Source organism: Acinonyx jubatus, chromosome D1, assembly GCF_027475565.1.
Source record: "Acinonyx jubatus isolate Ajub_Pintada_27869175 chromosome D1, VMU_Ajub_asm_v1.0, whole genome shotgun sequence".
Taxonomy (NCBI): domain Eukaryota; kingdom Metazoa; phylum Chordata; class Mammalia; order Carnivora; family Felidae; genus Acinonyx; species Acinonyx jubatus.
The window spans coordinates 93,970,705-93,983,594 of record NC_069390.1 but is presented as its reverse complement, the minus strand read 5'-3'; the positions used below and the strand labels follow the sequence as shown (position 1 = coordinate 93,983,594).

The following is a 12,890-nucleotide window of genomic DNA, read 5'->3' as shown; positions in this document are numbered from 1 at the left end:
GTTCTAGCCTTTTTTTCTTTTAACTGAAGTATAGTTGATGTACAATGTGATGTTACTTTCAGAGGTACAACATATGGGTGAAATACTCTTACTCCTGATTTAGGAAATATGAGTGAAGCTTAGCACATTAAGTGTTTCTGCCCCCTGTCACCTCCCTAGTAGGTAGCTGAGCCAGCATTTGAGCCTTGGATAATCTGACTATAAAACCCATACTTGAAATAAATGAAACAGAGAACAGAAAAAAACAACAGAAAAAAATATTAACCAAACTAAGAGTTAAACAAAACAAAAGATAAACAAAATTGGCAAACCCTTAGCTAAGGAAAAAAGAGAAAAAACTCAAAGCAACAAAATGACAAATGAAAAAGGAGACATTACAATAGATACCACAGTAATTCAAAGGATCATAAGAAGTATAAACAATTATACTTTGTTTCAACAAACTGGACAACCCAGAAGAAATGAAAAAATTCTTAGAAACATCTAACTTATCAAGACTGAATAAAAAATAAATAGAAACTCTGAATAGACCAATTACTAGTGATAAGGTTGAATCAGTAACTTAAAATCTCCCAATGCAGAAAATTCCAGGATCAGATGGATTCACTGGTGAATTTTCCTAGACATATGGAGAAGAATTAGCACCATTCCTTTTCAAACTCTTCCCAAAAAAATTAAAGAAGAGGGGACATTCCCAAACTCATTTTAGAAGGCCAGCATTATCTGGATACCAAAACCAGAAAAGGACACTACTAGAAAAGAAAAATAAAGGCCAATATCCCTGATGAATACAGATGCAAAAATTTTAAATAAAATACCAGCAAACTGAACTCAGCAGCACATCAAAAGGATCATTCACCACGATCAACTGGGATTTGTCCCTGGGATGCAAGCATGGTTAAACATACATAAATCACTCAATATGCTATATTGCGTTAATATAATGAATTAAAAAAAACATACAGTCCTCTCAATATGTGCAGAAATGCACTCAACAAAATTTGACATCCATTCATGATTTTAAAAAAGACTCGACAAATTAGGCATAGAAGAAACATATCTCAACATAATAAAGGCCATATGTGACAAGCTTACAGCTAACATCATACTCAATGGTGAAAGGTTAAAAGCTTTTCCTTTCATTTCAGAAACAAGACAAGAGTGCCCATTCTCACCACTCTTTTTTTTTAATGTTTATTTATTTTTGAGAGATAGAGAGACAGAGTACAAGCAGGGGAGGGGCAGAGAGAGGGAGAGAGGGAGACACAGAATCTGAAGCAGGCTCCAGGTTCTGAGCTGTCAGCACAGAGCCCAGCATGGGGCTTGAATCCATGAACTGTGAGATCATGACCTGAGCTGAAGTCGGATGTTTAACTGACTGAGCCACCCAGGCGCCCCTCATTCTTACCACTCTTATTCAGGATAGTACTAGCTAAAGCAATCAGGCAAGAAAAATAAAAAGTACCAGAATTACAAAGGAAGAAGTAAAATTATCTCTATTTGCAGATGACATAATTTTATATATAGAAAATTCTAAAGACTTACCCAAAATCTGTTAGAGCTAACCAATGAATTCAGTAAAGTTTCAGCATACAAAATTAACTCAACAAAAATTAGTAGCATTCCTCTACAATAACAATGAAATTTCTGAAAAAGAAATGGGTTCCATTTACAATAGCATAAAAAACAATAAAATATTGATGGCTTCCTGTCTTACATTGAGGTCTTTCATCCATTTTGAGTTTATTTTTGTGTATGGTGGAGAACAAACTGAGGGTTGCTGGAGGGGTTGCGGGAGGGGGGATGGGCTAAATGGGTAAGAGGCATTAAGGAATCTACTCCTGAAAGCATTGTTTCAGTATATGCTAACTAATTTGGATGTAAATTTTAAAAAAATAAAAAATAAAATTATAAAAAACAATAAAACATTAATTAATTAATTATTTGTAATTAATTTATTTATTATATTTAATAATTAAATATTATTTAAACTTAACTAAGGAGGTAAAAGATCTCTATGCTAAAAACTATAAGACATTTATGAAAGAAGTTGAAGAAGACTCATATAAATGGAAAAACAACCCGTGTTCATGGATTGAAAGAATTAATATTATTAAGATGTCAATAAGGGGCGCCTGGGTGGCGCAGTCGGTTGAGCGTCCGACTTCAGCCAGGTCACGATCTCGCGGTCCGTGAGTTTGAGCCCCGCGTCAGGCTCTGGGCTGATGGCTCAGAGCCTGGAGCCTGTTTCCAATTCTGTGTCTCCCTCTCTCTCTGCCCCTCCCCTGTTCATGCTCTGTCTCTCTCTGTCCCAAAAATAAAAATTAAAAAAAAAAAAAAAAGATGTCAATAAAACCAAAAGTCATCTATAGATTCAATGCAAACCCCATCAAGATCCCAATGGCATTTTTTTCACAAGTAGAAAAAACACTCGTAAAATTTATATGGATACACAATGGCCCGAAATAGCCAAAGAAATCCTGAAATCCTGAAAAAGAAGGGCAAAGCAGGAGGTATCGCACCTCCCGATTTCAAGCTATGCTATAACGCTACAGTCATCAAAACAGTATGGTACCGGCATAAAAACAAACACATAGACCAACAGAACAAAATCGAGAGCCCAGAAATAAACCCAAGCATATATGGTCAACTAATATTTGACAAAGGATCCAAGAATACTCAGTGGAGAAAAGATAATCTCCTCGATAAATGGTACTTGGATAATTGGATGTAAAAGAATGAAACTGGACCCGTATCTTACATCACTCACAAAAATTAACTTGAAATGCATTAAAGACTTAAGTGTATGTCCTGAAACCATGAAACTCCTAGAAGAAAACAGGAATAAAATTCCTTGTCATTGGTCTAGGTAGTGACTTTTTAAATAGTGACACCCAAAGCACAAGCAACAAAATAAAAAATAAACAGGCGGGACCACATCCAACTGAAAAGCTTCTACGCAGCAAAAGAAGCCACCAACAAAGTGAAAAGACAACCGACAGAATGAGAAATACTGTTTGCCAACTACATACCTGGTAACAGGTTAATATCCAAAACATATACAGAACCCATACAACTCAACAGCATAGTAACTCAATTACAAATTGGGCAAAGGACCTAAATGGACGTTTCTCCAAAGAATATACATGAAAGGCCAACAGGTACATGAAAAGCCGCTCAACATCACTAGCCCTTGGGGAAACGCAAAACCACAATGAGAATTCACCTCACACACGTTGGAATGGCCATCGTCAAAAAGACAAGAGATAAGACATTACGGCAAAGATGTGGAAAAAAGGAAACCCTTGTACCCCACTGGTGGGAATGTAGATTGGTACAGCTACTATGGAAAACAGTATGGAGAATCTTCATCAGATTAATATCATCCAGCAACTCCACTTCGGGGAATATATCCAAAGGAAATGAGAACACTAATTTGAAAAGATATCTACACCCTCACGTTTACATCAACATTATTTACAAAGCCAGGATGTGGAAACAACCTAAATGTCCATCAATGGTTGAACAGATACAGAAGCTGTGGTATACATATACAATGGGATATTATTCAGCTATAAAAAAAAAAAAGGAAAGGAATCCTACCATTTGCAACAACATGGATGGACCTTGAAGGCGTTATGCTAAGTGAAACAAGTCAGACAAAGACGAATCCTCTATGATCTCATACGTGGAATTTTAAAAACAAAACCAAACTCGTAGAAAAAGAGATCAGGTTTATAGTGACCAGAGGGGGAGGGTGGGTGGGAAGAGAGAGGAATGGAGGAAGGGGGTCAGAAGATGCAAGCTTCTAGTTTTCAGATGAGTAAGTCCTAGGGATGTGATGGATGATGCCTATAGCTAGTGCTGCTGTATTGTATACAGGAAAGTTGATAAAGACTAAAGAGGTCACCTGACAAGGAGGGGTTTTCCCCCCCTTTTGCTTTTTCTTTTCTTTTTATCGTATCTATACAGAAAGGTGAATGTTAGCTGAACCTATTGTAGTAATCATTCCATAATATATGGACATCAAACCATCACGCTGTATGCCTTCAACTGATAACAGTGACGTGTGCCAATTGTTTCTTGGTAAAACTCGGGGGGAGAATCCATGCTTGTGACGACTGTTTAGATGATCTCCTACAGAGCTGTGAATTCTTAACCCAGCACCTTCCAGGGCAGCCTCCGCACCCTCCTCCCCATTCCACATCCGCTCACCGGTTGTCTGCAGCTCTGGGCTGTTACTCCTGTTCTCTCTTCCTGAATTCGTCTCCTCTCACTTGCTGAACCCTCTGCAGCCTGTCAGACTCACCAAGAGCCTTGGCCTGAGCATATGTGTCTCTAACAAAATCCCATTTCATACTGATCACTGTCTATTGTTGCGTTAATTTGTCAATCACGTCTTAGATGTGTCCTCCAGCTTGGCTCTTCTGTGAAGGCATCAGATGTGTCTCCCGTCTCCCCCCACCAGTGCCTAAGCCTATACTTGGTTGATAGAACATTCCTTTCTTTCTTTTTTTGTTTGTTTGTTTATTTATTTAGTTTGAGAGAGACAGAAAAAACGAGAGCACAGGTGGGGTAGGGTCAGAGAGAGGGGAAGACGGAATCCCAAGCAAGCTCCGCACCATCGGCGCAGAGCCCGATGTGGGGCTTGAACTCATGAACCGCGAGATCATGACCCGAGCCAAGATCGAGAGTCCGCCCCTTGACCGACCGCACCGCCCAGGCGCCCCTAACAGACCACTTATTAAGCAACTGCTTGCAGACATGAACAAAGCTTTTATTGGCCTTACTCAACTGCAGCCTGGCTTTCCCATTCCTGACACCACTCCGGGCAAATACGCCCAAACGACACGCTGTGCACGAGTGAACAAGACCAACCTCTTCACGTGATTGGGAACACAGACAAACGGGCAAAATGTGTGAGGCGAAAGACGTGTTAGGCACCCAGGGGCACGGCCACCCCAACCTCTGGGGCCACAAGAAGGTTATTTGGCAAGTCTGATGCCGACACTGAACTTTTAAGGATTGTGTGGTGGTAACGACAACAAATGCTTACGGAATGTGTCCCCCCATTCCTGGCACTTCAAACGTGCCACCTCGTGTAACCCTCTCAATAATTCCGTGAGGGAGAGGCTATGGTTATCCCATTTTGCTGACAAGAAAACTGGGGGCTGAGGTAGAATAATTAAGCCCAGGGTTATCGGTAAGCGGGACGAGGAAGACTGAAGCCCAGGCAGGCTGGCTCCCAGAGCCCACTGCTTTAACCAGTATTCCCGCCTTCCTCTCAGGGAGGCTAGTCACTGAGAAGGGAGAGAAAGGACGGTCCGGGCCGAAGGCCCTGCACACGTAAAGGACACGTGAGAAGCTCAAGCAGCCTGCATAGCGAAGCTGAAGGAGCTTTCTACAAGCCTCTGACAGTTCCAGGGGAGGCTCTGGTTCCTCTGAGATGGACATTTCGTCATTTTCCAATGAAGGAACAGTGTAGCCACTCAGCCCTGGGCTGTGCCGTACAGAGGCCTTTTGTGAGCTGTGTCCGCCCTGCCCGCCTGTCCTCCCGGCCCAGTGTGGTCCCTGCTGTGCATCAGCAAGCAGATCTCTGACCTTGCCTCAGCCCGGTGGAATGAAGGGATCCGGAAAGATCCCAAGAGCTACCCTAGCTCATCTCTCTGCTTCCAGAAAGGACTTTTCTGTACTGTCAGACTCCTAGGGAAGATACCACACCTCCCTTGACCTCCCACTGCCGTGTCAAATCACCCTTTCTATGAAGACACACTTCCTTGGGTCTAATATAATTCCTTCCTGCTCAAAAAGCCTGGCTTCTCAGCTCTGTCTTCTTGTGTGGCAGAACAGTAGGTGACCTCTGAAAAGACTGCCTCCAACACCTGTGACACAGCCACCCTTGGACCCTGGGATCTGGATTTTCCTCCTGGCCCGACCCCTTGCGAGCCGTGTGACATCTGACAAATCATTCAACCTTTCAGTGATTCAGGTTCTCATCTGTAAAATGGGCACAGTCATACTTGTCTCTGAGGACGAAACATAGACAAAAGACTTCACACAGTGCCTAACTCATCATAAACGCTCATCAAATGAGAGCCTGAAAAGTGAAAAAGCTAATCTCTTGGGCACCTGCAAGTCCGTACACAATTTGGGGACTAACAAAGCTCTGGTCAGCTTTTCCAGAAAGAACAACAACAACAACAACAACAACAAACAACAACAAATCAAATGCCTGAAAATAGTGAGTACACCTGTAGCCTTCTTTTCTACCAGTATGCAGAAATATTTGTAAGGAGCAGTTACCTATCAGTTACGCGTCAGTTATAAAAGTGTTAAATAAATCCATGAAGGCAAAGAAAAAAAGAGAAAGACACAAGCACCATCCTGCCGTTGCCATGACAACGAGGCAGGTTACCTGGACAAAGATTTTGGAAGTCTCTTAAAAGAATAGCCAGAGATGTTTCCATCTCTTTGGGGAGGGACAGAGTCTTTCTTTATCTTCCACTAAAATGCACTTGTATGCTGAATGTGTCCCAATTAACACAGGGCAACATCTGAGAGGAGCGAGGACAGGACGTTGTGAGCAAGCAGGTGGTGGCATGGAAAGAGAGTTGGCAGGGGGCTGCGAGGTAGAGGCAATATCAGTGGAAAACGCCAAGATCAAACTGCCAGGATCTGCATTGTTTCATTTAAAATGCCCAAAGAGCATTCACTCAAAAGCATCATCCTCACCCACAAAGACCCCCAACCACCGCAGATTAACTTTATAAGAAATTGAATCTTCACCGAGAACACTCTCGTTTCTATTAACAGTAGCGACGCGAAGAAAGTGATTAAAAACTGTGGTGGGCAAGATTTTTCCCTGAAAGTCATTTTTTTCATACGTAAAGGAATAAAGAGCTTGGGACTCATGACGCGCGTCCCCCCCCCCCCCATCTCCTCGGGTGTTGCATACAGGTCGTGTGTCTGTGTATGTATGTGTTTCCCTCCTACGATCCGCAGTTTACACGTAACATAATAATCTTGCACACCTCTCTCTCATTTTTGAGTTAATCGATAGCATTTTTAAAGCAGCAAATAGGGGCTATTTGTAATAGTATTTCCTTTAATTGCATATTTTTCAAACACAAGACTATTAAAGTAGCTGTCCATGAAAGCACCCATTCAACTCTCCTCTGAGGTGCCCCTTCATTCTGAAAGGGCTCACTCGTCAAGCTCAATAGCATCTCTTGGCTGCCTGAGAAAAAGCACTGGAGGGAAAAAAAAAAAAAAAAAAAGCAACCTATTTTCCAGATCAAAGTAATCCCTACTCCATTGCCATGGCTGCAGACGTCTCTTTCTTCTTTTCATTGACCAGACAAGGTCCTTCTCAGCGCCCTGCTTCTTTTTTTTTTTTTCTTTTTCTTTTTCTTTCTTTTTTTTTTTTTTTTTTTTTTTTTTTTTGCCTGAATTTGTTTTCTCGTTGGGAAAAGTGGTCATTAAGGTATTAGTTTAGGTTGATTGGTTCTTCAGCAACAGAAGAGGCTTCTGATGCTTTGTTATCTCTGACACGATCTCAAAACAGTGGCCTGATTATTATACAATATAGAAATCATAACTCAAGGCAGCAGGCTTCCCGTTGAAACCCATGCAGTGAATGTGGGTTTGTGATTACACGCCTAACCTACTGGACTTTTCGCGGCTGCCTTTTGGGCCTGAGTGTCTGGCCACATCCCCGGACATTGCGTGGGACTTCACCTCCCTGCCCTGGCCGTTGAGCCCCCCTCCCGTGGACCCGAATCCCATCCCCCCTCCAGTCGTTGAGGCCACTTGCCTCCATTTACTCCAACCAGTGGCGCATTCAGTAGAAAGAATGGGGAGAGGGAGAGGGATGGCTTTGATGTGTCCCGGGGCAGGAAATCACTTGGATGATTCTTCCAGGGCCACTTGGCAGCAGGTAGAGGGTGGGACAGCTGGTGGGAAGGTCGGCGGCTGGGATGTGACTGCTCAACCGTAGCGGGTTGACTGTGCTGCCCCTGCAAACTTAGAAATTCATTCCTATCGTCTGGTAGGTGGTAGGGATAAGGGAGAAAGATCAGAGGGCTTGGCACATACACCTGGGAAAAGGAGAATTCCAAACTATCAAATAACATGCCGGAAGCTTTCATTGACTTTTCAAGACCAACTGACCCAAGTCTTCAAGCCCAATCTGATAAGGACGTATGACTGCCAACACCCAAGAGGTGGGACGCATGGTAGTTAGCCCCATGGAGCCTGAATCCAGACTTCAAGCCTCTCTTTCTCCTCATCTGCCAAAATACAGTTGGTAACAGGTTCGCTGTGGGGAATAATAATAATAATAATAATATGTGCCATACTCACTATGTGCCAAACACTGGGCTTGGCACTTGATACATGGTGTCTCATCTCCTGCTTACCACAAGCCTATGGAATATTTCCTATCCAACGCCCCCTCTTTCTTACAAGGAAACAGGCGTAGGAACCTGAAGTCAGTTATCCAGAGTCCTGCAGCTGGAAAGTGAAGCGGGATTCAAACCCAGTCGGCCCAAACTCCAGGAAACTATCAGCCAGTGAAATCCTGTACAAAGTATTGATTCCGGTACAAGACACTCAGCAATATTACTGAGCGTTCATTTTGCATCGCCAACATTAATTGTCAACCTCCCTCTGTGGCTTCGTCCAAATGAAGAAAAGTACGCGACGGGGCTTCGGTCAGTGAAGGCTTTATGAAAGCAAACGCGGCAAAGTTAATTACGGTGACTGGAACTGGCACACGGGATAACGGACAACATTTCTTGACTCGAAAGTTCCGTGGAGAGAAATAGCGCTTGAGGCCTCCCTGGGGGAGGCGGGGGGTGGGGGGGTGGGTCGGGAACGGGAGCTCATTTCTAAAGGCGGCGCGGCCAAGAGGTATGGCCAAAAGGTCTACAGACACTGGTGTCACGGCCGCCTCAGCTGGGTGCAGGTGGTGATGTGGACGGTGCTTCTGCATTAGCCGCAGGGAGAGGGCGAGCAGAGCCGAGGGACACAACCCAGTTAGCCATACCAGAGAACGCCTGACCACACACTCCCTGCCACCCATACTCAGAAAATACGTTCACAGAGGCTCTAAATCTTTCCCGGTTCCTATGTGAAGACGCCCCCAAGGAATCCGGTGCTCCTGCAATCTACAAACTCTTAGGGAAACCCAGAAAGCTTATTGAGAAGCCTCCTTCATTCCCTTATTGGATTAGTATTTACTGAGACCCCTCTAAGTGCCAGGCACAAAGAATATAAAAAGGATCGACTAGGTCCCTGACCTATGGCAGGAGGAGGAGTTAAGTGGTCAACACTGAAGAGGACCGTATTATGTCATTTGAGGGTCCGGTGTCCGGAGGGCCCTGGGAAAGACAGCGAAGGCCAGGGGTGGCTAATTCTGATGTGAAGGTAGAAGAAAGTGGGGTGGTGGCAGGGGGTGGGATCCTGGAAGGCTTCTCAGAGGAGGTGCCGGGTGGAGACGAGGGTGAGGCAGTATGTGACTGAGGTCCTGACAACTAAATCTGGCTCCGTCCAACGTTCTTGCCTGTTGTGCGTATCAGTAAGAATCATGGGAACCCAGAGCTCCCTCAGAGGCTGTGGAGGACACACAAAATAAGTAAGAGACAGGTCCCCCCTCCCCCCGGACACTTAAGATGTGATAGCGATACAATCCCAACTTTGGCTTTACCACTCTGCAAAGCCTTCTAACGTTTCACACGCTACAGAGTAAGAGGAAGCTAAGCGTTAGCGGGAGGCCGGGAACACTCCTGAATGTGACCGCCAGCTGGCACCATGGGAACGCCTACAAAGAGCCCAGTCGCGAACATGGTTCTTAACCATCGCCCTGGAGTCAGGTCAGCTCCCCCACACGCTGTTTGAACTTGGGCAAGCCACCTAACCTCTCGGAGACTGTGTCACCTCATCTTCAAAATGGAGATCCTAACGGCTCCCATTTCTAAGGCAGTTGTGAGGGAAGTTGAGATAAAGCAAGAAAAGTGCCTGGGTCAAGGTCTACCAAGAGTAAGCTCTCAATAATAACAATAAAGTTATGGGATGCTTATGATTTATAGTTATTTACTTTTTAAATAAGTGCGTTTAAGTAATATTATTCTTGGGCTGGGTGACACAGTGGACACAAATACAGCTAATGGCCACGTTTAGACTCTTAGCACGTGCCAGTCACTGTTCCGGACACTTTACGTGTTTTATTTCAATTCACTGGATTCTCACGACACTAGGAAAGGTATTATCATCCCCAGTTTACAGGTAAGAAACCTTGGCCACAGAGAAGTTAAGTCACTTGCCCAAAGCCACACAGCAAAGCCAGGATTCCAACAGATGGGAGGGTGGCTCAAGCAAGCTGTACTCCCAACCACTCTGGGGTGCTGCTTCTTGTCACAACGAATCAGACATGACCCTCGAAAAGAACGCTGGAAGGCAACCTGACGTATGATAAGTCTCCGGAGAAAGAAAAATCATAAAAGTACCCAAAGAAGAGCTGATGAGATTGACCCAACCCAAATGGGGACGTCAAGGAAAGGGAACCGTGAAGAAAAGCAGGGGCGTGCTGCGTCGTGGAAGCAAGAGGAAAAGAGTTCGGAAAGAAGTGGGTAGGCGGCGGCCGGCCACGCCAGGTACTACAGTGATGGAAAGGTGGAGGAACCTTCAGAACAACTAGGATGTAACAGCACAGCGAGGAGCGCAGTTAAGGGAGAGAGCAGATACCACGGAGGGCGGAGGGTAAAGCCAAATGACAAGGGATGGTAGGGAAGCGACACCAGTCGCTGTAGACTTCCCTTTTGAAAAGGTTAGTAACAAAAGGGAGGCGAGAGAGGAATGCCAGTTCAAAGGATTTTTCCCCTCCCAGACGAGAGTCCTTTGTTTGTTATCAGAATGGAACTTGCGCGTAGAGAAAGAGCGAAGGTGCGGGAGACAGTTGTGGACAATTTATGAATGAGCGGAGAACGGGCACAGCTTCTGTGGGGTGGCTCCAGCGGGGGCTGTGGCCTCGGCCAAGAGGGACGCGCTCCTGCCTCTGATTCAAGAGGGAAGATGGGACGGAAGGAGACAGAGAGACATTTTGATAATGGAGGGGCGGTGAGACAGCTCCCAGGAGCTGGTTCTAACCTTCTCGGCGCGGACAGTTCCGGGAAAAGAAGCAAGCATGTTGCTGGACGCTGTCTGGGCAGCTCCCGATGGAGATGCCATTTCCCCTTTTGGGCCGGCTGGCAAACTCTTACTAACCCTTCAGAACCCTGACCACCTCCTCTGACCCCCTAGGCGCCAAGGCAGAGCCGGGGCTCGGTCACCTGCACTCGTTCACTTATCCCTCCCTTACTACATTAGTCGCGCCGTCTTGTCATTAGTTTCATTTACGTCTCTCTCTTCTTTCAGTCTTTAGTCCTGGATGGTGGAGACCACATTACGCTTACCTTAATTTCTCTTCCACCTAACCAGTATTAAAAGATATGCAGTAAATGGCGTGTCGAACGAATAAAGACATCAGTCCGTAAGCCATACATAAAAGGACTCCAATTCGGACCCAGAAAGGGAGTAACGTATTCGAACTAGCATCCTAAATGTCTAGGTTCGTTTCAGATAGAAAACAGTCTGCTCTTGGGCAATTACCCTAACCTCTCTGCATCTAATAACCCAAGCTCTGAAAAATGGGAGCACGATCCATGGAACTGTGGGCTTCATTAGCGAATGCCAGGAAAGGGCTTTTTAAGTGGCAAAGCAGATAATTACAGAAAATGCCTCTGAGGGAGAAAGATGACAAAAATGCGTCTGAGGGACAATGGAGGAGCTTTCTTCCAGGATTTCCCCCACATCGCGCTCTGACATAAGCAGCTACAGAGGACTCAGAGCCCTCTCAAAGGCCCTGCGCCCCTGGGTCCCAAGGTTATGTGTTCACCAAGTTCACGAACGGCTGTGAAAGACTATCTGTTAGAAAGCACAAGGGTCCTGCTACTCAGCACCTCCCAGCTCAGGGCCGATCTGCTCCCTACTTAACTTCCGGCTTTTTCTATTGTTCTGTCTTGTGGCTCCCAATTTCTGCCTTTCTAGAGCAGCAACAGAAGCCACTCAATGTGCTTGACCCTTGGAAACACACTCGTGCTCCCAGGAAGTACACGATCATTTATCACTGCTGTTTTCCAAGTGTTAGCTAGATAAAGAGATACCTAGGTAAGCCCTCAAAACAGCCACCAGCTTATTTGCCCAAGATGTGATACAGCCTACTCCAGGTAAGCTGCAAAAACAAGGTGACGCTGAGTAGTAAGACACGTTTGCATTCTGGGATTTTTAAAAACAACACATCTATGATTGACATATTTTACACTTATTTCTAAGGCCAGAGAAATAGAAGGCATAATGTATTCTGGATGGCTGGTCCTAAATGTAGAGGAACACTGCAATGGAAAGGTTTAGAGATGATAATTCTAAAACGTCTGTGTTTGAGTAATATTATAATTCCTCTCTACACACACAAAGAGGCATGTGGGCACACGCACACTCCTCTAAAATTGATTTTGCCGAAGATAAATTCATAATTAGTTTGCCCCCCAGATACCCACATTCCATATTCGTAATATGTGCGATAATAATGGGTAAAGATAGTCTAGAATTTTTAATTGTCACAGTTAATCAAAAGGTGACTATATATAGAACAGATCGGAGCTGGAAAGAATAGTAGAAGAAAAAAAAAGAATGGGGGTTAGAAGTGAAGAAAAGAATGTGACACACAAAAGAAAGATAAGAATAAGAATTTGTTACGAGATTTCTGTGTCAGTCAGGGGTCCCAATTCTTTTCCACACTGATTCTCAATCCACGTTCAGACATCTTCAGAATGGGGGCACTTCAGGTTTGAGAA

General features: G+C 44.6%; 1 protein-coding gene across 1 annotated transcript in view; it reads right to left on the bottom strand.

Annotated features, from left to right (window-relative positions):
- The window catches only part of LOC106976604 (40S ribosomal protein S20-like), a 41,182-nt gene extending 33,460 nt beyond the window's left edge, over positions 1-7,722 (bottom strand). The window contains exon 1 of the mRNA XM_053202548.1: positions 7,668-7,722. Within this exon, the coding sequence (XP_053058523.1) occupies positions 7,668-7,722 (55 nt within the window). The remainder of the gene's footprint in view (positions 1-7,667) is intronic.
- Positions 7,723-12,890: the final 5,168 nt, after the last annotated feature.